General features: G+C 38.7%; 1 protein-coding gene across 1 annotated transcript in view; it reads right to left on the minus strand.

The window, feature by feature from the left end:
* Positions 1-458: 458 nt before the first annotated feature.
* POLD3 (DNA polymerase delta 3, accessory subunit) overlaps positions 459-24,167 on the minus strand; it is a 27,471-nt gene continuing 3,762 nt past the window's right edge. Inside the window, exons 2-12 of the mRNA XM_063444988.1 lie at positions 21,087-21,142; positions 20,421-20,523; positions 18,933-18,972; positions 17,311-17,443; positions 16,869-17,121; positions 16,584-16,656; positions 15,557-15,719; positions 14,176-14,282; positions 3,156-3,244; positions 1,961-2,039; positions 459-1,391 (exon numbers count right to left, since the gene is read on the minus strand). Of these exons, the coding sequence (XP_063301058.1) occupies positions 1,186-1,391; positions 1,961-2,039; positions 3,156-3,244; positions 14,176-14,282; positions 15,557-15,719; positions 16,584-16,656; positions 16,869-17,121; positions 17,311-17,443; positions 18,933-18,972; positions 20,421-20,523; positions 21,087-21,142 (1,302 nt within the window). The 3' untranslated portion in view covers positions 459-1,185. The remainder of the gene's footprint in view (positions 1,392-1,960; positions 2,040-3,155; positions 3,245-14,175; positions 14,283-15,556; positions 15,720-16,583; positions 16,657-16,868; positions 17,122-17,310; positions 17,444-18,932; positions 18,973-20,420; positions 20,524-21,086; positions 21,143-24,167) is intronic.

A 24,167-nucleotide genomic window follows, 5' to 3' on the forward strand; every position in this document is an offset into this window, starting at 1 on the left:
TAGATGTAATTCCATCCGCCGGATTAATGACCATAATACAAAGCTTGGTCATATGGATATGTAAACCAAGTTACTCAATGAGATCTATTTTCGCAAACACATACAGTTAATGTAAATGCTGACAAACGTGAGGTTAATTGTATGTATTTCATAATGTAGATATCTAAAATGTGTGTGTAAACTGCAACTGTCTCGATGTATGAAAAATAACAACTCAAAACATGTGTTTTGAAGAAAAAAAAAGGGGGGGGCAGATAGTGTGTAGTCATAATACTGAGCCTTAATTTTAATGTAATTTGTCTTAAATATAACTTGTAGTAAAGAGAAAAATCAGGCTGCAAACGACTCCATCACTTTCCACTTTTTATGGATTATGGACAGAATGTTTTAAGAGGCAAAACAAATGGGAAAAAAGCAAACGCAGGGACAAAACAAGAAGAAAAACACACGTCTGCGGCAATTATGCAAGGACCAACAAATGGCCCATAAACTACAAGTCAAGCTCACAGAAGCTACAGCCGCTGCTGTTCTTGCTCTCTCACAAACTGGGCAAGGAGACAACTTCAGATAAAATAACATCAAGATACAACATGAGCAAAACACTAATTAAAGACAAATAATAGCCCATTAAGGTCTGCATGGTGTATGACTGTACTTTTAAGAGTTCATGGTCCAAGGCACAAAGAATATTAAAGGTAACTAAATCTTATATTCTCTCACTTTTTACATAGGCAGAAAATGGCTAATTCATGTTCATGTGAATAAACAAATTGTGAGCATGAAAAGGATGGAATTTAGAATCCGATTGTCACATGTATGGCAACAATGTCCAGACAAAACAGGACTAGCTCACAAGCGTTACTGCAACATTTGTATGTAGTTTCAGGGTTGCAATTTCCCCAATATCTATTTTGCCAGTCTCAGGTTTTCAGTTTATGTATATATATATATAAAAATATATATGCATCGGACACCAGCCATCTTTGTTTCTTCTGCAATTCAACAAAAATCAGTTCAGGATCAAATGCTGTTCAGGGCTTCTATCCAATTTAAAACGACTCTATGTATATTTTTTCCTGTCGTGAAACAGGACTTGTCCAGTAACAGACGGAAATATGCCACAATCCCCGCACTCCAGTCATTAAGATTCTCGGAAATCAATTTTACAAATAGACCATCGGATCTTCACTTCTTCTGAAAGAATCCCATGATGGAGGCTTGCTTGGTGCCTTTATTGGCCACAGAGGACTTCTTGGGTGGTTTGGATTCTGTTTTCACTTCTTGCTTTGCGGTTCCTAGAGTGAATGGCTTTGAAGTACCTGCTGGTTTCGAGACGGCAAACTCGTCTTCACTGTCTGTGCAAGACTGACTCTCATATACTTTTTCTGTCACTGTAAATAAAGAGCAAACAAGCAATGCAGCTATTTAAATAATGAGTAATTATGATTTGCCCCAGCTATTTAAATAATGAATAATTATGATTTGCCCCAGCTATTTAAATAATGAATAATTATGATTTGCCCCAGCTATTTAAATAATGAATAATTATGATTTGCCCCAGCTATTTAAATAATGAATAATTATGATTTGCCCCAGCTTGTTGCAAATCTGCATAGTTTTCTTAAAATCCCAACTTCTTTAAATTATGTCAACTCAGAAAGAGGAGCACATATTAACTTCAATATGGACTCATCTCAGAAGGTGGACTAAAGGTGGGTAAAGAATGGTGGGAATGGCAAATGTATTTACATTAAATGCGCTTTCTGTGTCATTACAGAAGGAGATCAAAATGATAGAGAAAAATAATAAATTCTAATCTATATAAATAGAATGCTATATTAAAAAAACCCTCAAAAATATAAACGTTATATAAAATAATATATAACATGTTCTACAAATACAGCAATGTCACAGAGCTGCCACATAATGAATATACAGATTGAAGAAAAGTACATCATACCTATACATCCTTCCTCATCCATAAACGTTTTCGATTTTAAAACACGCTTGCGCTTTCTTCTTTTCCCTCCAGGCAGTACCTTCAAAAACACAAACAGCTATTAATCCCATTATTTTTCCACAAATAAAATCAATAAGATTTGTTCTATGCCATAGGGATGGCCAAGTAGTTAAAGGGACACTGTAGGCACTATACATGCACTTTATCTCATTTAACTGACTCTAGTGTCTAGAATCCCCTGGTGCCATCATTTCATGCAGTAATTAACAGTTTTTAATGTTTTAATGGTTTATTACTAAACGAGTCCCCGGCAGTCCTTGCACTCTGTGCTGCTTTGGCTGATGAGGAAGTATTAGCCTTTGCAGCAATGAGCAGATGTGATTGGTTGAGGGTCAGCTGACTGCTTTTAGTCTATCAGAGCTCAAGCTAATGGTAAAAAGGGTAGGACTACAATGAAGTGTATAATCTCTGCCTTAGCCACACCTGCAGAAGGGGCCGGACTGCGAGAAGACAAGGACCCTTGTTTAGTGTTAAACTGCTCTAAAATGTTTAGCACTGAATGGAGGGACAGTGCCTGGGGACTTCAGGCACAATAACCAATTCAAAGAGGTGAAATGGTTAAAGTGACGACAGTGTGCCTTTAAAAGGAAGCTAACTAGCTGCATCATGACAGGTTTATTCCCAGCAAGTACAATCAAATTAATATCAAATATTTGCGTAATAGCATTTAATCTGTTAGGATAGAGTTCTCCAAACACTTGCCCTCCAGATGTTGCTGAACTACAATTCCCAAGATTCTTTGACTTTCATTAAAAAAAACTCAGGGAAGTTTCAGAATCTGAATATTCTTAAACTTGCCCTTTAGAAAACAACAGCAGAGGTAGTCCGAGTGGCATGTTCAAGATTAACTGCCATCAGATGAAGTGGGGATAGCACAACCTATAAACAGTATTTTGTTTTTTTTTTATTGAAATGTGAATTTTATCTCACAGGTTACACCATCAGTCCATTCATTAATTTATTACTAGACAAAAAATAAATAAAAGGATCAGCGCTAATATAGCCAACTAAAAGATATATAAAAAATGCAAAAATGAAAAATGTTGCGCCAGAAATTATACAGAGATGTGTTCGAAATATATATATATCTCTTCTAGAACAGAAAGCTAATCAAAGTTGTGGTTACCTCTCGTACCTGTGGCTGGGTATCCGTTTCCATTTTCAAAACAGGCTCAGGAGCAGGTGGTGGTGAAGGGGTCTTCACATCACGAGGAGCTGGAACATCTGAAAGAAAGAATTTGTGTTAAAACCAAGAATAGCCGTCGCCCTAAATCGATTGACAATGGTTCATCAGGATGTATAACAGCTGGTCCCGAACATATTAGGGACTTGGGTTAGTCACAAACATACTTGAAGTTTAAAATTACCAAACTTGTTTTCCATTTGTTTAGGGCTTCTGCGATGATCAAATAACACATTCAGTTTCAACCCAAAGTTTATGTCAGCTTCAAATATAAATCTAGCAAAAATAAAATGTATACAATTCTTGAAAAACCACATGTGGCGACAAATGGCTAGTCTGCTAAATGCAACCACCTACCTGGGTATATTTAAAGGATACGTTTTCAGGGTCCGCTTCTTAAGCCTCATAACTAGTACAGCGTAAATTAAATAATTTACAGAACACATGAAACGTAAGTGACATCCGGGACAGCTATTAGTGCCATGTTTTAGCTCACAAGTATGTAGACATAGGAGTGTGAAATCCCACAAAGAGATCGAACCTTTTTATGTAGTCACACCTAAAATTAACAGTTGGTATGGGCATATGCAAATATAAAAAATTTTTAGCATGAAAAGTATTTGTTAAACGGTGCAAACTGACAATTTGTTAGAAATGGAAATATTGTTTTTCATACAATGTTTCTTTAACCCCTTAAGGACCGGACTGTTTTTGCGATGTTGTACGTTAAGGACCAGGCCTCTTTTTACACTTTTCTGGTGTTTGTGTTTAGCTGTAATTTTCCGCTCTCTCATTTACTGTTCCCATACAAATTATATATTGTTTTTTTCAGGACAAAAAGGGGCTATCTTTACATACCATTATTGATATAATCACATGTAATTTAATTTAAAAAAACAAACAAAAAATATGATAAAAAAATAAAAAAACATGTTTTTTGACTTTTACTTGAAAAATCTTTTACTCACCTACAAAAGCTAATGAAAAAAACTGCTAAATAGATTAAAAAATTTGTCCTGAGTTTAAAAATACCCAGTGTTTATATGTTTTGTTTTTTTTGCACGTTATAGGGCTATAAGTACAAGTAGGATATTGCGGTTTCAAAACATACATTTTTAAAATGTATCAATAGTGACATTGTAACACTATTATCTGTCATAAATCTCTGGAAAACACCCCATATGTATATATATATATATATTTTTTAAAGTAGACAACCCAGGGTATTCATCTAAGGATATTTTGACACTTTCTATGCAGCCATTTTACCACCAGTCTTTGCCAAACTTTGCATAGGTAGTTTTTTTTTTTTTTTCCCCACATACATTGCAATTCAGGTATAAATTCACAGACCCTGTTATGTGTTGCTGCCAAAAAACACACTAATATGTGTTCAGCAACATCTGCTGAGTACAGTGATACCACCCATGCATAGGCTTGTCGGGTTGTTTGGGGGCTAAAAGGCCAACTTGGAATTTTGACATGTAGCCAACCTGCGCACATGTCCTATTTGGGACATTTGTAAGGCTGGCCAATGTAGTTTACCCACATCAAACCATATGTTTGTGAAAAGTAGACACCCTAGGGTATTTCAAATGGTGGTATTTTAACACTTTCCATGCACTAATTCGAGCACCAGCCTTTGTCAAACTTTTGGGTAGCAGTTTTCTTCCCCACACACCTTGTACTTTAGGCATGAATTACCAGATCCTGTTATGTGTCACTGCCAAACAACACCCCAATATGTGTTCAGCAACATCTCCTGAGTACAGTGATACCACCCCATGCATAGGCTTGTCAGGTTGTTTGGGGGCTAAAAGGCCACGATAGAGACTTGTGCATGTCAGTTTTTCAACTTGATATATAGGTATGCTTGGCCTATCTCCAGTTTGGTGTATTTTTGCATCCCCCAGTTAGTGTTACCATTATGAAAGTGTATATTTTTATCAAGTAGACATTCCAGTGTATTTTATATGGGGTGTTTTAACAATTTCCCCAACCATTGTGCTAAAATATTTTCAGAAAACCTGCATGGTGATAATTTGTGAATTCTGCTTTTTGATTTTAGCCAGCAGGTTATATGTTACTGCCAGGAAAACACCCCAGTTTTTTTTCCTGCAAAGTCCCCTGAGTACACCTATGCCCCCCCCCATGCATTGGTTTGCCACGATTTTACAGTAAAAATTTTGGACTTGCCAATTTTGGCTGAATATAGTTTGCTTGCTTTGCTAGGCACATGTTGAGTGTGGTGCATTTTTCCATCCCCCAAGGTGAATTTATGGTTTGAAAGTATATATATTTGTATAAAGTACACATCCAAGGTTTTGACTTCTTTTCCCCCAACCATTTTGCCCCTTAATATTCAGAGGAAATGTGTGGTGGTTATTTTTGAATTCTGTTTTTTATACACACTTTGCTTTTAGATTTCGGCCACAATACTTTTTTAACCAAGTGTGCAGGTATCAAATGCACCTTTAGCAGCAATCTCTGAACTAACTCCTGCAAAACTAATCGGGGGGGGGGGGGGATCTTAAAAATATAACGTGTAGCAGCAATTCTTGATTCCTCTGGCACCGTTGTTGGAACTTCAACGGAACCATCTCCATAAATGATTGTGAAATCACTTTTAGTTGAAATTGGAGAAAGGTGGTTCTTCCAGGATTCATTTTTTAAAAAAAGTATAAACGAATTGTGGGTTGCTACTTGCATCAGATACATAGCCACCTTTTTGTACCAGGCTTTAGTTTTTCTTAAAATAAGATATGGCTGCATAAGCTGATCAGCCAAATCTGCACCCCTCATGTGCCTGTTATAAGCCCTGACGCAAACAGGTTTGGAATTTACTCTGCCTCGGACAGTGACGTCTGACATGCTTTTGTCATGGATGGTGGTTAGCATGTTAGCATCCTTCCTGTCCTTAAATTTAATTGCAAGCACTTCAGCTTTGCGCAAAGCTTTGCAATGATCTTTTTTTAATTTGGCCTCTATGAGTGGTCTGGGGAAATCTTCGGAATTTTTATTTTTTTATTTTTATTTTTTAACAGTGCCGCAGGCTAGTGTCTGCAAATTATAAAGCGATTTAAACAAACGGACACTACTATAGAAATTGTCCACATCAAGGTGGTAACCCTTATTGAACAAGGGGATCAGTAGGTCCCAAACTATTTTCCCCCTGACAACATTGCTACCTGGATTTGAATAAAAAAAATTGAGTAGCATAGAGATTAGTCTGGGAAGCAATCTCCTCCCAGACGGTATCCTCCAAAAATAACTCCATATATTGCATAGCGGAGAAGTCCTGCACATTGACATTAATGCCTGCATTGGCACTAAAAAGGAGGATGTTGGGCTCAACTAACTGTGGAGGTACCCAGTCCTCCTCCACATTCGGCGTAGCAGATGAAGCACAGCGTCTTTTTGCAGCCGGCTCACAGACAGATGGCGTGTCACTAAACTGACCTGGGTCAAAATCGGACGCAGTGTCAGTGGCGTCAGAGTCGGACGCCAAGAAGGCATATGCCTCCTCTAAGCTATACATGCGCTGCATGTTTCACCAACACAAAACTAACAAATTGTTAACACAAAGTTTTTTTTTTTAAACAGACTAAAACAGACTTTCGCGTCAATCCCTAAACGAACTCCTGCAAAGAGAATCTAATGGAGATTTGGGGGTAGGAAACTCACTAACTAAAGTTTGACGCTTATAAAAAAAAAGTCTAAAACACAATAAAACACCCTAAAAGACACTAAAACAGCTTTTTGACAAAAAATACATTTTTTTACAGACCGTACTAATGCACTGCTGTAATAGGACTTGGCAGGGAAGGTGTTAAATTTTTTTTTTTTTTTACAGGTTTTGACACTTCTAGCAACACTTTTAACACTGCAACAATCTATCCGCTCTGATCTCTGTCTCTCTCGCCTCACAAAACACTACAGAGGAGAGAGAGGCAGAGATCAGTGTCAAAGTGAGTGTTTGTAACACCCACTTTGACATCAGCCAATTGTGAGCAATCGCGAATCGCTCACACGCTGCAATTGGCTGTTACTATCTGCCTGGGATGCCGGGCAGATAGTAACAACGATCGCTCCTACTGCTCGTTTTCCGTTATGACGGTTCAGGACCGTCACGGTCACCAGTCCTCAACGGTATGTTAACGATGATGGTCCTGAACAGTTATCAGTCGGCAAGGGGTTAATAAATGACCTCTTACCCATATTCAGTGAACATGGTGTTCAGACTTTAGGATGCCATTTTGTCCTAGGTTAGTGGAAGTCCCCACGTCATGTGTACTCTTACGTTTTAGTCTAAAATTATAGATAAGAGGTTCCCATGTGAAATTACCAAGTTATGGCCTTGTATATAAGGTATAAATATGTGTACTTCTTAATATTAGGACACAGAGGAGAGATTTTGGAGACAGTCATGATAAAATAGAGCAGCGTCTCTGAGAGGTTGACATGTTCAAGAAGGTATGTTATTCTATTTTATTGATATTGTAAGCATATACTTTAATTATAAAGTCTGTTATGCATTATTTTAATGGATTATTAAGGTTTTATATGTCTATATTTATTTAATAGAATATTAAAAAAGAAAAAAAAAAAAACGTTATTGCTTCCAAGACAATCCCTATTTTATATTGTATTCTCAATTATTTATATATTTTAAACAGAGGAACTCTTACTAACTATATAATATCATGGCTAAGATATCTTTACGGTTAGCCCTGCTAAATCCTATGCTTTAAGATGTTATAGTGGTAAATAAGGGAACCAGCTGCAGTTACACAGTTTAGCTAAGCACATTATAATCAAGCCTCTGTGCCTCTCCAGACTGTTCCCAAGCAAAAGACCTTTGACAAGTTTAGAAGCAGTGACCTTTTCTAGGTTAGCAAGAAGCGACACTATGAAATAAAGAGTAGTGTATTGAGGGGAGAGACGAGGACGAGAAGAGAGACCCCAATGCCTTGACGCAAACTCATGCAATGTGTTGCCGAGCTCTCGCTGTGCAGGGAGGTCCTAATCTTTCTATCTAAAAGCAGACTTTGCTTTTTCGCTCAGCAGTAGGTGTCAGATCTTATTAATACACTCAATGAGTCGTTCGTAGATTTGATCCAAAGTCGCAGTGGGACAGTGTAGAAAACAAACAGCACATGAAAGGGGACGAAGGGTGTGAAGTCTACTAGCATGGCATGACTGCGCAGTGACTTGACGTGAAAAATGTTGGGTGACAAAAAGAAGGAGCCAATTACATCTTGATGGTGTGAGTAGCTTTGTTTTGGCAGATGGACCAGCAGGACATTACACAGCCCTGAACTTAAGAACAGAGTAAACAGTGTGTGGGTGTGAAACCAAAGCACCATCAGCGTAAAGTAGATTTATACCTTGGGAGGCAATAAAACCTAATAACTTTGCTATTTAAGTAGATTACAGGGTGGTGTTTTGTTTATTAAAACCTGAATTCTTTTGCTACCAAATTTGCAACAGTAATCAGTCATTACATAACCTAGAATTAAAGTGAACTGGTCACCAGATATGTATGAGGGAAACAAAACATAAAACAATAAATAAAATAAATAACTAATTCCTTATAATATATAGTTCCAAGATAAAGTTGTTTACCGGGCACTATATACTCCGCCACCAACCCCCCCCTCCCCATCCCCATCCCCCCACCCGTGGTGCAAAAGGGTTTGAAAACCCCATCTGTCACCACTTACCTGAATCCAGCGCCGATGTCGCTCAGCATCAGCTTGCGGGGGAGACCTAATGAACACAATGGCTGCACTCACATTAAAACAGCGCTATAGAAAAGCATTGTACAATGCTTTACTATAGGGTTTCAGGTGATGCTGGATATCCTCATGCATAGCTTGTCGTCGTCCAGCGTCAGTCTGGCAAGTAATTAAAAACTTCAATAACTACCACTGCAGGGTTAAGGGACCTTGCACACTGCACCAGATCACTTCAATGAGCTGAAGTGGTCTAGGTGCCTATAGTGTCTCTTTAAAGACTTGTTACATTTGTCTAACCGATCTTGTCTGTTAAAGGGACACTCCACTACCAAAATACAAATCAGTGTTCAGTAGATATATTCCAAATGTAAACCTGCATGCATTATATATATACACATATATATATACATATATATATATATATATATATATACATATACATATATTCCTCCTCCTAGCCCCCCGCAAAGACTTTCTGTGACTGTCCAATCACAGACTTCCAATGCAGCTCAGTGAGAAGTCTTTGCAAGACAGCAGGTGCTCAGTGCAATTCCTGCAATTTTACATGAAGTAAAATGACATGTCTGCTTTAAGGCTAAGACAGTGTAACCAGCTTAAATTTATAAAAGTGTAAGTTTCTATTGAAATCTGCATCTTTTGCAAATAGAAAAAAAAAAGACACTCTTCACACAAAGCTTTTCAGCAAGCTAAAGTTGTTTAGTGGTCTGGAGTGACCCTTTAAATAACATTTGCTTAAATTCTAGAAATATATGTTAACACACAGGGTCTCTCTAAACTCGTGTCTGTTTGGTAACACACAATATTAAGCTCTGCGCTCAAATTCCAACTATTAAATAATATTTAAAGAGTTTGAGTGCAGGGCTTCATTTTGTGCATTTGTATTTTCTTTTGTAATACACAGCCTTGGCAGACCGCCTGGCACCCCGACCAGGTGCCTCTGCCAATCACTGCTTCTAGTGCTGACAGAGTACTTCCAAGCACTCCACCAGACACCATCAGTATCGTAGTCCCCACTTCCAGTGTTACAGCTTGGCTGGGGTCTCGCCGTCTTTCATCCACCCTGGACCCAGCTTCCAGTGGGCAGACCTCTCCTCCTCCAGAGAGTACAACAATACCAAGAGCAGGGATTATAGTTGGTATAGCTTTCCCCTACAAGCAGGAGATGAGGCTCTGTGTTGAGGGTAAACTGGAACTGGTTTATTGGTAACCATAACAAGCCTTTTATGACAATCCCCATGCAAGGGGCACTCCCCTCTGGACCTGAGAGTAGACTACAGTACAAACATAGATGCGATTACATTGGCTCTCAGGTCCAGGACACTCCCATACAAAATGAGACAATCCCTCCCCTGTGCCTGGGAGATAATTGGATCGGGAACTGTGCTAACTTAATTATCTCCAGGCAGAGAAACACACATTTCAGCAGTACCCTGAAAGTACCTCTAAAACCCATGAAAACCCCACAAAAGTTACATCCCCTGATAGGCCCGATCTGGGTGACTAACATATCCTAAAATCACCCAGATCAGTTCAGGGGTTCGGGATTTCCATGGAAGTCTTATTTTTGACTGACTGCACACATGGTCCCATGCCCAAAACAGTTCCAGAGAATCAGGGCTTGCGGTCGGTCTAGTTCGGTACAATGAACACAATACCGAACGTAGTCAATATTCATACCGTGGAGCTTGTTCCCCTCATTCTGACGAATGATTCCACCGAACAGCACTTTTCGAGTATGTAAAGTACCGAACGCAGGCTATGATGGAAGTCCAGCAGTGTTCGGGAGTTTCAGTTTCCGGAAACAGTTCCATGAACTCGATGACCAAACACCGCTGCCTGCGTTCGTAAGAACAAGATGGCTGCCACCCACACGAACAGTTAGAACGCTGTGGTTAGAATAGTTAAGAAGTGATGATAGGGCTTAACAAGCTCCCGGTTGGTCCCTGGTTCATGCATCTGTTCGGTTCCCAAACAGGATAGCAAAAAGGCACGAACAAAGTCTTTTATGAGCCTTTTTGCATAGCCCATAGTCCTAAAGCTGGCAAACAGGCCCCTGTAAGAACCAGTGGCAAGGTTACTTTCGCCACAACAGCCATATTACAGTGCTGCCACCCAGCCCATGTATGTCCAATTAAGGGTTAATAAGTTTGTAGGGGGTTCATAAGAATACCCCTTTCTGTCTCAGAGATTTTGCTTTTTAGCTTAAAGCAATAAGGTGAATTATTAGTGTAGGTCTCCCCTACACTCTTTATATAGAAAATACAGGGAAGGCAAGAAAGGGGAAGGGGTGGCCCTGTATGTCAAGGATAGCATAAAATCTAGCCTAATAAAAGTTAGTTAGGTGAACATAGAGTCTGTTTGGGTTACGTTAGAATTTGGTAATCTCACAGTAACTCGTGTAGGTGTGATTTATAGGCCCCCAGGACAAATTGAAGAGTTAGATAATGTACTAGTTGAAGAAATAGCTAAAATGACAATGAAGGGGGAAGTTATCATCATCGGTGACTTTAATCTTCCTGATGTGAATTGGAAAACAAAAATAGCTACTTATTCTAAACTCCCTACTGGGATTGTCTCTAAAACAAGTCATTGAGGAGCCAACTCGTAAAGAGGCCATACTAGATTTAGAGTTAACAAATGGAGATTTGGTATCAGATATTACTGTAGGTGAAAGTTTAGGATCCAGTGATCATCAGTCAAAGTGGTTTAATATAAGAACAGTGACTGAGTCACACCACACAAAAACAAAAGTTTTAGACTTTAGAAAAACAGACTTTTCTAAAATTAGAATATGTGTAAAGGGGTCATTATCAGACTGGAGCAATTTAAATGGAGTCCAAAAGAAATGGGATTATTTAAAAGTTGCACTACTGAAGGCAACAGAAAATTGCATTAGGCTTGTCAGTTAAAGCAAAATATTCAAGAAACCACTGTGGTACTCCGCAGATGTGGCCAAAATAGTAAAAAACTAAAAGTTAGCATTTAGTAATTATAAAAAAAAAACAGAGTGAGGAAGACAGAATGACCTATAAGATTAGGTAGAAAGAGGTTAAGCAAGTTATAAGAGCTTCCAAATCACACACAGAAGAGAAAATAGCACAGTCAGTAAAAAAGGGGGACAAAACTTTTTTTAGATACATCAATGAGAAAAGAAAAGTAAAACAAGGATTAGTTAGATTAAAAACAAAAGAAGGAAGGTATGTAGATGAGGATAAAGGTCTAGCTGACTGCCTCAATGAATATTTTTGTTCGGTATTTACAGATGAAAATGAAGGAAAGGGACCTCAGTTAAGAAAAAAGATAAATGAGTCATTTATTACACGTGAGTTTACAGAGGTTCTTTTTCAACTGTCAAAAGTAAAGACAAATACGTCAATGGGACCTGATGGAATACACCCAAAGCTATTAAAAGAGCTTAGTGGTATACTAGCAAAACCATTAACAGATTTATTTAACCAATCATTGTTAACAGGAGTAGTCCCAGAAGATTGGAAGTTAGCGAATGTTGTGCCCATTCACAAGAAAGGTAATAGGGAGTAGTCGGCAACTATAGACTAGTAAGCCTTACTTCAGTAGTGGGGAAAGTGATGGAAACCATGTTAAAGGATAGGATTGTTGAACATCTAAAAACAGATGGATTTCAAGAGACAACATGGGTTTACTTCAGAGAGATCATGCCAAACTAATCTTATTGATTTTTTTGATTGGGTAACTAAAATTATAGATCAGGGTGGTGCAGTAGACATTGCTTACCTAGATTTCAGTAAGGCTGTTGACACTGTTGCACATAGAAGGCTTATCAATAAACTGCAATCTTTGAGTTTGGATTCCAATATTGTTGAATGGGTAAGGCAGTGGCTGAGTGACAGGCAACAGAGGGTTGTAGTCAATGGAGTATATTCGAAGCTTGGGCTTGTCACCAGTGGGGTACCTCAGGGATCTGTACTTGGACCCATTCTCTTTAATATTTTTATTAGTGATATTGCAGAAGGTCTTGATGGTAAGGTGTGTCTTTTTGCGGATGATACTAAGATATGTAACAGGGTTGATGTTCCAGGAGGGATAAGCCAAATGGCAAATGATTTAGGTAAACTAGAAAAATGGTCAGAGTTGTGGCAACTGACATTTAATGTGGATAAGTGCAAGATAATGCATCTTGGACATAAAAACCCAAGGGCAGAGTACAGAATATTTGATAGACTCCTAACCTCAACATCTGAGGAAAGGGATTATGGGGTGATTATTTCTGATGACAAAGGTAGGCAGACAATGTAATAGAGCAGCAGGAAATGCTAGAAGAATGCTTGGTTGTATAGGGAGAGGTATTAGCAGTAGAAAGAGGAAAGTGCTCATGCCATTGTACAGAACACTGGTGAGACCTCACTTGGAGTACTGTACACAGTACTGGAGACCATATCTTCAGAAGGATATTGATAACTTAGAGAGAGTTCAAAGAAGGGCTACTAAACTGGTTCATGGATTGCATGATAAAACTTACCAGGAAAGGTTAAAGGATCTTAACATGTATAGCTTGGAGGAAAGACGAGACAGGGGGGATATGATAGAAACATTTAAATACATAAAGGGAATTAACACAGTAAAGGAGGAGACTATATTTAAAAGAAGAAAAACTACCACAACAAGAGGACATAATCTTAAATTAGTGGGGCAAAGGTTTAAAAATAATACCAGGAAGTATTACTTTACTGAGAGGGTAGTGGATGCATGGAATAGCCTTCCATCTGAAGTGGTAGAGGTTAACACAGTGAAGGAGTTTAAGCATGCGTGGGATAGGCATAAGGCTATCCTAACTATAAGATAAGGCCAGGGACTAATCAAAGTATTTAGAAAACTGGGCAGACTAGATGGGCCGAATGGTTCTTATCTGCCGTCACATTCTATGTATGCCTTGGCGTGGGAGGTGTGATCACAGTTTAATAGCCATTGGAGTGATACTAAAATCCTCCTGTTTACATGTGCATAGGCTATTACTATTTCATATATATTTTTTTTTAAGTAAACGGATTTCGAAATGGCCTTAGGGATTGAAATGAAACAAGTATATAAAGAGGATTAAAAATTGCCTCTGAGAGACCCAAAAGATAGTCCTAAAACAGACTCTGGTACTGAACATGAGTTTGCAGACCTTTAAATGTGTAACTATACAGTTCACCAGGTTAAAGTAACAGGAGACTTGGTTTCCTAACACTTACCTTCGTCGTCACTGCTGTCAGCCATGGGCTGCTTAATCCGTCTTCTCTTTTTCACCAATTTGTTTTCTTCCTCTTCACTGTCTGAGATTTCAGCTCTTTTCCCCTTGCTGTGAGTAGAGAGAAGCCTTAAAGCATGTTGTCTCCTTTCATTGGCTTAGAAAAATAAACTTACTTTGGAAAATCTATAGCTACTTAATTAAATAAGACTTTATAGATAAATCCAGCGCGGATCTATTCATACGGAGTGGATTAAAAGGAATTGTCGGGTGAATTGACAAACAGGTCTTCGCACACATCTAGTGTCTAATACACAATGTGTTTTTTACTAAAAATGCCATGTAACTATTAAAGTAATTGAAACTGGCTCTGTTGCTTCTTATTTCATAAAGGTAAAATATTTCTGAAATACATTAAACTACAATTCAAAATCTATATCAAAATAAATAGTCAGCTGGGATTTAGCAAGTTAAAGCGGAGAACCCTCCCTCCATTTATTTTCTAAAAATGATTTTCATTATGAAAGTATGTATAAATGGCAAATATTGGGAAATGTTCAAAAATGGAATCAGCAGGAACATTCCATTGGTTCCATGGTGATCACTCCATAATTTTTTAGAATGTTGTCCCACAATGCCTTTGAAAAAGAAATACACAGAAGGATGTTATTTATAAGGTTTGTAGTAGGTCTGGAGAGGTTTTATAGCAAGGATTTTAGACCTGCAAATTACCATTGTGTGTCTTCGTGTTATCTTTTGCAGATGGTTCATAAAAAATGTACAGGGACAACTAAATACCCAAATGAGTAAAAGACTTCTGTCAGTAAAGAAAGTTTACTCCAGAACAGCAGTTATGAAAAACATAAGGGACATTCTAAGCAACAAAACAACTTTAGCTTAATGAAACAATTTTGGTCAATAGATCATGCTCTTGTAGTGTCACTGCTCAATTCACTGCAATTTATGAGTCAAATCACTTGTATTTCGGTTTATCCAGGCTTAACCACTCCTCGTCTTGCCGTGACTCAGTTTATTTTAAAAAACTTTGTCTCCTGCTCTGTTAATTTAATTTTAAATAATTCCCATGAGGCTATGCAGACTGTAGCAATCTATTAACCGAGAACGAGATGAGAAATTCTAAATTAAACAGACTGTGCAATGAAGGGAATTTAAACATTGGATCTCTCTTTACAGGAAGTGTTTAGGACAGCTGTGTAAATCACATACAGGAAGGTGTGAAAATGCAGGGGCATGATCTATATACTAAAATTGCTTCATTAATGCTAATGCTAAATCAGGCTTTACCATTCCTATGGCTTTGTGTAGTTTCAGAATGTATGCTCGTAACTTGATATCCATATTGCTCTCTGATGATCTTTAATTACCTTTTCTTGGTCTTTGTCGGAACTTTAGTTGACGTCCCTTTCTTTGTAGGTGGCTCTGGAGGAGGTGAAGAGGCAGGAGCTTGGGAGGAAGCAGTAGACGGAGACACTGGTTCTTCCTCTTGTTTGACGGATTTATTAATGGACGAGGTTTCCTTGATTTTGCCTATTACAGGAAAATAAATATTTACTCTGTGTAATGTTTTGTTTTTACGTTATATCCATGATGGCTAAACTTCATAATGTGGATTCTAGAAAACGGTTATTTCCCAACATGTAGCCTGGTGGATCTACACTGTCTTGTACCTCAAGCGACATGCCACTACGGCAACATAACACTGAAAAGAAAAAAGGGGGGAGGTAAAAAGTGCAGAGTAGGCATTTAACCATAATACCATTTCACAAGAAACTCATACACTGTACTGGACTGAAGGGCTATGGGTTAGAGCGAAGTAACAGCAACTCAATATTAGTGCCATATTTGTTGGACAAATACAAACAGGGAGAGCTTTAAGGCTGGCATATTGGATCAAACAAAGTATTGACCACCACTTACCAAGGACCCCCATGTGCCAATCATAAAGCTTACCAAACCTCTATAGCACTGCTGCTCTTATACCACAATTTTAAAATACTAAAGACTAATTTTAACTCGCCAAGCATAAAACTGTTATACTAGCTTACACACTGCACCCATAATATGGTTGTTTTACTGGAGTTAAAATCTCCAGAAAAGTGCTTAATGCTGTCCCACATAAGGGTAAATGATAGTGGGTTAACCGCACATTAAACCTTTCAATTACGAAAGTGCATACACACACACACATTTTTATTAGAAGAGAACGATACTGAAATATAGATTCCGAGTGTATTGCTTTAGACTTCATAAAGGAAAAGCCTGCCCCTACAAAATTTTGGATAGTCCAATAAAAAAGGTATTATAAGAAGTCTTACTGGACAATACTGAACTAATAGAGCAACTTAAATATCATAACCTGAAAAGTTAAAAGGTAGGAGGACTTGAACTCACTCAAAGAAGCTTTTCCAAAGAAATTATTCATGGCGTTTGCTTTAGCAGAGGACTTGCTGCTTCCTGTAGAAACCTGGAAAGGAAAACAATTTCCTTAATTCTTCGTGGTTACCGGTTTGTTTTAAGAAGGTGGTTTTCTTATTTTGTGTGGTGTCAGTTGTTCAGGCCCAAGGACTGACTAATTCTACAAATACAAAGCTCACTACCTGTTTGCATGGGCAGTGTTCTAGACAGTATCAGAATGTATATCTCTATGGAAACTCAACAGCAATAAGAATGACCTACTGCTGGTTCCTTGTTTTCGGTCTTCGGTTCTTTATTTGCTTCCTGTGCTTTGGCAGCTGGACGGGAGAACATGCCCATGATACCCTTGGGCTGCTGAGATGCAGTTTTTGCAGCAGGCGGAGGGATATGCCCATTGATGGTTGGAGCAGAAGCTTGAGGCGCTTCCTCAGTCTGCTGGCTGTGTGCTTTCCGGAGCTGCGACATCACCTCAGCGGACCTTGGCACAGCCTCTGCGCATCGAATGGCACTATACCTAGAAGTCAAACAAATGGTAGACAACATTGGTAAGTTTATCAGGTTCATTTGAATTGTTGAGAGGAAAAAAATAAATCTGGTTTGATTTCCTGGTTCATTTTACCATGTAAAAGGAAAAATAAAAGTTTAATGAGTCACGAGTTTTGCATAGTATATACTGTTATACAAAGCAGTTCCTGATACATACTTATTACAGTCCTGGAGATTATTCTTGAAGATATCATAGTCCGTGTTGAAAAGAGGGGCGCTGTCCTTTAGAGTGGCTTTCTGGATGCTGTACACGTGAACATTAGCCACCACCGCGAGCTTGGCTTTCATAGCTGTAGAGGCAAATTGAGAAGAGAACATTTTGAATAAATAAATAAAAAAAATAAAAAAAATCATATAAGACATAGTTCACATTTATGCTGGCAAATCATACTGGGGTGACAGATCCTCTTAAAGCGGCACTCTAAGCAAGATTATAGTCTGCCAGGTATTATCAGTAACAGTTAGAGCTCACTGTAGTGGAAAGCTTGGAGGGCTCCAAGTCCACTCACTTAAATTTAAGAGGCATATCTTAAGTCATCTTTGTCTTCATGTATATCTGTCCAACATTCATCAAATATTCAGATGTTTCCCATCTCACAATGTGACATCGAGAGAGGAGCACGCTGAAGCAATGTTTGGGAAACTAGGGCTCCATTTAATATTTTTGGATAAGTTTAACCCCTTAAGGACCAAGCTTCTGGAATAAAAGGGAATCATGACATGTCACACATGTCATGTGTCCTTAAGGGGTTAATATTATGAAAAATATATCTTCATGTTTTGAGATGTTAATATATTGAAAAAGTAATTTGAAAAGTTTATCCAAAAATATATTACTTTTTAATAAATCTGCATGCTTTTACTGATGATGGTTTTCCAGCATATCACTTTCTCATTACATATGAGGTTTGCAACTAGACCACCATAAGGATCTATTGCGTGCTGGGGTCTGATTCTCCCAAAGAGGATGAATAGCATCTACATTATATTGGTTTTATTATTTGAAGTCATTGATTGCAAAGTTTTTGAAATATAAATATACATTTTTAAAGGTATTTTGCATGCCACAACTTGTTTACATTTTTTTCCTACGTGAAATGCACTACTGGTGGTTGCACATAAATTGATGCACACCTTATTATAGAGCCAATCAGTCTCACATTTGACTAAGTAGAACATTTAAACAATATATACAGTCTGATTATTGGGTTTTATGTAGGAATAAAAGCCAACAAATAACACACAAAAAAAAAGTGTACCAATGTCTCATATTGGGAATATCTTCAAAATAGCAATCTGCATACTCCTCAAGACCCACCAACAGTCTAGGTTTTATCATTATCTGCATTGTAATAAAACAAAGAAATATATACAGCATGGATAGTGGTGGGCCATGAGGACTGGTTTGGGGACCACTGTTCTAGATGATGGACAGGGGTCATCATGGGCACACTGGCCAGTTTGTGGCTACGGAGCAAACTGTGATGCACTGTGTGTTCTGATACATTTCAATCATTGCCAGCACTAGGTTTTTCAGCAATTTGAGCTACAGTAGCTTGTGTGTGATCTGATCATACGGGCTACCCTTCGCTTTACACATGTTAGCCTTGGGCATCCGTGACCCTGATGCCGGTTGTCCTTTTTGCCCCACTTTCGGCGGGTACTAACAACTGCATAGCGGGACCACCACACAAGACTTGCCATTTTGGATATGCTCTGATACAATAAAAAACCACACACACACACACACACAAAAAAACATTACCCTAGTTACCTTACCTTCCAGTTTCTCTTCCTTTACCACCGCCACCTTGTGGTACTGCAACAGAAGAAATGTGTTAACAGCTTATACTACAGTATTATAGAAAGATGAATGTATTTAATGAATGAAGCCTCTTGCCTTATATGATTCACATTAAACAAAACAGAGGAATAAGAAGAATAAAATGGTCTGCTTAAAAAAACTAGATGCGTTCACATTAACACATTATGGGGGTTATTTACAAAAAGTATGTTCTGAAGTGGTGCAAAATGGAAAAAGGACAGAGTCACCAATGGAATGTGCCTGCTGGTTCCACTGGTTTCCATGGTGACTGCCCCATGTTTACTACTTTAGAGCACCACAGCTTCCAACTTTGATTAACTGTCAGCTCATCTTGAATAAAAAGCAGGCAGCGTTCCAGCTGTGATGGAGCTAAATGTCCCAAATGCTCACCAATAACCCTACATTAATTCCATCATGAGATTTAAAAGGGAATGTTCAGATGATGTGGGTTAAATGGGGTGTGAGGAGCTAGACCGTGTATGCTGCTCAGCAAATGTGGTTTATTAGCAGCATGGGGAAATGGGATACAGCATGCAAAATAGCATTTGTTGCTCAAGGTTTCAACAATACAAAATTTAGACTTCTGTAATTTTCTTTTATTATTATTATTAGAAGAATCCTTGCAGCCTGCAATGAAAAGAGATGGCATTTTTAAAAATTAAGTATTTGTAAAAAATACCTGACAATATTGCCCCTACATTCACAGAACACTAGATCCCTCTGCCATATTCTAACACCTTCGGTCAGACTGAGGTAGAATCAGACTGTGAGGCTCCTGCTTCACTCCCTGCCTAGTGTCCGTGCCCCCACCCATGATGGAAGGTGGGGGCCCTAATAAGTATGTCATAGGTGGGACCTAGTGTCCCCTCCCTTGCTGGCAAGTGTGGACCCTAATATTTTTAATAAAGGCGAGGGACCTAGTGCTCCCTACCTTGGCCCCTACCCTGCAAACATTAAGTGAATGACAATTTGCAATTCCAGTGCTGTAGATTGGTTCAGATGAGTTTGCAAAAATTGATTTTCTCATCAGAACCAATGTTACAGAATCGGTCGAACTAACATTTGACTTTAGTAAATTTGAGCATTGTCAATGCGATCGGAATTTGGAGAAGACACTGCAGCAACACTGCCCTGCTTAGCAGAGCATGCAGGGTGATGGCTGATGAAGTCACTGCTCTGTGCAGGGAGTGAAGAGGGAACCTAACCGCCTGATTCTACCTCAGTTCGACTGGAGGTGTATCAATATGGCAGACGCATCTAGTGTGCTCTGAAAGAAGGGGACAGATTTTTAGGTATTTTTTCCATTTACTTCATTTTGAAAAATGCCATATCTTTTCATTACATGCTGAATTCATATAATAAATAAATAACATTTCTGGTGACAATAGTCCTTTAACAATGAAACATGTTACATAATAATAATAATAATATATAATACTTACAGGGTACCCATTTTGAATTGACTTCCCTGTTAGTAGGTACGTCACGTGCACCTGGGCACTCTGATTCTCCTTCCTCTTCCGTGTGACATAGTCATACAGCATCCTGGAGATGGACAGTATTAGACAGCACTCGTAATTACAGAAAATATATTTTAGAATAACAAACCCCTTTCAACACAATAAATATAAAAAATAAAATAAAAGGGAGACATGATCTTTAGCAAGTCCATGTTTTTTCTTCTTCTTCGTGTCGACAATATTATGACACTGGGTAATTATCATTTACTCTATGACTGTATTAACAAAAATCACATCTTACACACTAATTACAAGTCTAAGATTTAATGATTACAATGGGAAACAGCATGGAGTCAAATTATTAATATAAGCAAAGTAAAAAAAAAACATTTAATTTTCACTAATTCTCTTTTTTTTTGTTTTTGAACGTTGTTGAGAAGCTAAGCAATATTATAAAAAGTTGAGAGACCAACATGAAGAGTTGCATGCTGATCTGATGAAAACCTGGGCCTTCACTGTAAATTCAATTTATTATGTTTGTATCTTTTCGATGCAGACAGAACGTCAATTCTGTACACATTTGGACGGTATCCCCTGGCTGAGTAAACCTGAATAAAATGAACGTGTGACTGAATGCAATATGCTTACTGTTTTGCTTGGTTAACATGAACACCCAATGTATGGCTCAACCATTTGTAAGTCACCTGAAAAACACAGAAAATTAATTCAGAGTTAGAGTTAAATTATACAAATTGTTTGCATCAATCTTTACAGGTAAAGAAAACAATACAAACTGTACAAAATGTATACAAAGCGGTAAATGTTTTCTGTATTACATTGTGTTGAAGAACCTTTCCAACCATTTTTGGGGGGTCGGGGTTGTATTTAAAAATATTAATAACTTTTTTTTTTTTTTTTTACAAACTTACCTGGAATCCAGCGCGGAGGTCATTCCACACCTCCATCCAATGTCAGCAGCAGGCCTTTGATTAGACTGTTGCACCAGCTCAAAGTGCATAATCTGAGCCAACAAGGGGAGGTAGAGAGGTTGGGAAACAGAATTCAATAACAAAAAAATAAGAACCATAGGGGGTATAGGTAAGCAAAGATGCTCAACTCATAGAAGAAGGGGGTAGGGGAGCAAAAAGGCTTCAAAAGTTCAATACGTCCATTGACATCACAGAATTTACATTTGGCAGACCAAAACAGAATGCCAGGCTGTCAAATGTACAAGGGGTGCAACATAGCCTGTATGTGCTACGTTTCAAGTAGAACATGCAGATTTGTACCACCACAACCCTTCAAATCGCTAAAGTGGTCATGGTGCCTGGAGTGACCCTTTAACCCCTTAAGGACACATGACATGTGTGACATGTCATGATTCCCTTTTATTCCAGAAGTTTAGTCCTTAATTTTAAATAATTAACTTATTTCATTGACTAACCTTTTTTAAATGCTTGACATGGACACTTCATTTGCTGAAATGCTTTGTGTGATAAGAGTGTCTTTTTTTTGTTGTTTTTTTTTTTTATTTATTATTATTTAAAAAAAAAAAGAGGAAGAAATTCTATAGAAATTGGTACTTTTATAAATGTATCTTGTTACACTTCCTGGCTGTCATTCAGATCACTCATTGTTATTTCTCAAAATGTGCACTCGCTAGTATTGTAATCAAACCAAAAAAAAAAAAATGTTCGTGCCGCTCGGACTATGACAGATTATATTCATTGTGTACGTTATGGTAGGATCATCCTAGGTCTCCCTGAGATAAACATGGCTATTCTACAAAGTATTTTTATAAAATCAGAGTAAATTTCAAATTTTGGACCAAAACAGCCAACGTGAGTTAAGTGTGTAGTTACTGAGTACAGTAAATATGTAATGTAGGTAGTGGCTACACTGCATGCAGTGGGGTACAATTCGGTTTAGTTAGTGAGGTACAGTCAGTGTATACAGTGGGGGGAGGGGGGGAGTTAGTGGGTTACAGGGTAAGTACAGTAAGCTGTGGGATGAAGTGGTGACCAGTTAGTGGCATACTGTAATTGGTGAGGTGCAGTGGGGGGTAGTTAATTGGGTACAGTAATTTGTGGGATGTATTTAGTGAAGGGCAGTCAGTACATTGTATGTAGTGGGGTGCAGAGTGGAGATAGGATAATCTGTGGGGTGCAGTAATTTGGCGGGTGCATGTATTAGGGGGCAGTCAGTACATTGTATGTAGTGGGGTGCAGAGTGGAGATAGGATAATCTGTGGGGTGCAGTAATTTGGCGGGTGCATGTATTAGGGGGGCAGTCAGTACATTGTATGTATTGGGGTGCAAAGTGGAGATTGGATAATCTGTGGGGTGCAGTAATGTGGCGGGTGCATGTATTGGGGGGGCAGTCAGTACATTGTATGTATTGGGTTACAGTAATTTGTGTGGTACATGTATTGAGGTGCAGTGTGGGGATAGGATTATAATCTGTGTGGTGCATGTATTGGGGGCAGTCAGTACATTGTATGTATTGGGGTGCAGTGTGGGGATAGGATAATCTGTGGGGTGCATGTATGGGGGGGCAGTCAGTACATTGTACAGGTGATACTCGAAAAATTAGAATATTGTGAAAAGGTTCATTTATTTCAGTAATGCAACGTAAAAGGGGAAACTAATATATGAGATAGACGCATTACATGCAAAGCCGTGATTTGTCATAAGTGCGATGATTATGGCTTACAGCTCATGAAAACCCCAAATCCACAATCTCAGTAAATTAGAATATTGTGAAAAGGTGCAATATTCTAGGCTCACAGTGTCCCACTCTAATCAGTTAAGTAAGCTTAACACCTGCAAAGGGTTTCTGAGCCTTTAAACAGTCCCTCAGTCTGGTTCAGTAGGAATCACAATCATGGGGAAGACTGCTGACCTGACAGTTGTGCAGAAAACCATCATTGACACCCTCCATAAGGAGGGAAAGCCTCAAAAGGTAATTGCGAAGGAAGTTGGATGTTCCCAAAGTGCTGTATCAAAGCACATTAATAGAACGTTATGTGGAAGGGAAAAGTGTGGAAGAAAAAGGTGCACAAGCAGCAGGGATGACCGCAGCCTGGAGAGGATTGTCAGGAAAAGGCCATTCAAAAGTGTTGGGGACTTTCACAAGGAGTGGACTGAGGCTGGAATCACTGCATCAAGAGCCACCACACACAGACAGATCCTGGACATGGGCTTCAGATGTCGTATTCCTCTTGTTAAGCCGCTCCTGAACAACAAACCACTTCAAAAGCGTCTTAGCTGGGCCAAAGACAAACAGACCTGGTCTGTTGCTCAGTGGTCCAAAGTCCTCTTTTCAGATGAGAGCAACATTTGCATCTCATTTGGAAACCAAGGACCCAGAGTCTGGAGGAAGAATGGAGAGGCACACACTGCAAGATGCTTAAAGTCCAGTGTTAAATTTCCACAGTCTGTGTTAATTTGGGGAGCCATGTCATCTGCTGGTGTTGGTCCACTGTGCTTCATTAAGTCCAGGGTCAACGCAGCCGTCTACCAGGAGATTTTGGAACATTTCATGCTTCCTTCCGCAGATGAGCTTTATGGGAATGCTGACTTCATTTTCCAGCAGGACTTGGCACCTGCCCACACTGCCAAAAGCACCAAAGCCTGGTTCAATGACCGTGGGATTACTGTGCTTGATTGGCCAGCAGACTCGTCTGACCTGAACCCCATAGAGAATCTATGGGGCATTGCCAAGAGAAAG

This window comes from Pelobates fuscus, chromosome 1 (genome assembly GCF_036172605.1).
Source record: "Pelobates fuscus isolate aPelFus1 chromosome 1, aPelFus1.pri, whole genome shotgun sequence".
In the NCBI taxonomy this organism is placed as follows: Eukaryota; Metazoa; Chordata; class Amphibia; order Anura; family Pelobatidae; genus Pelobates; species Pelobates fuscus.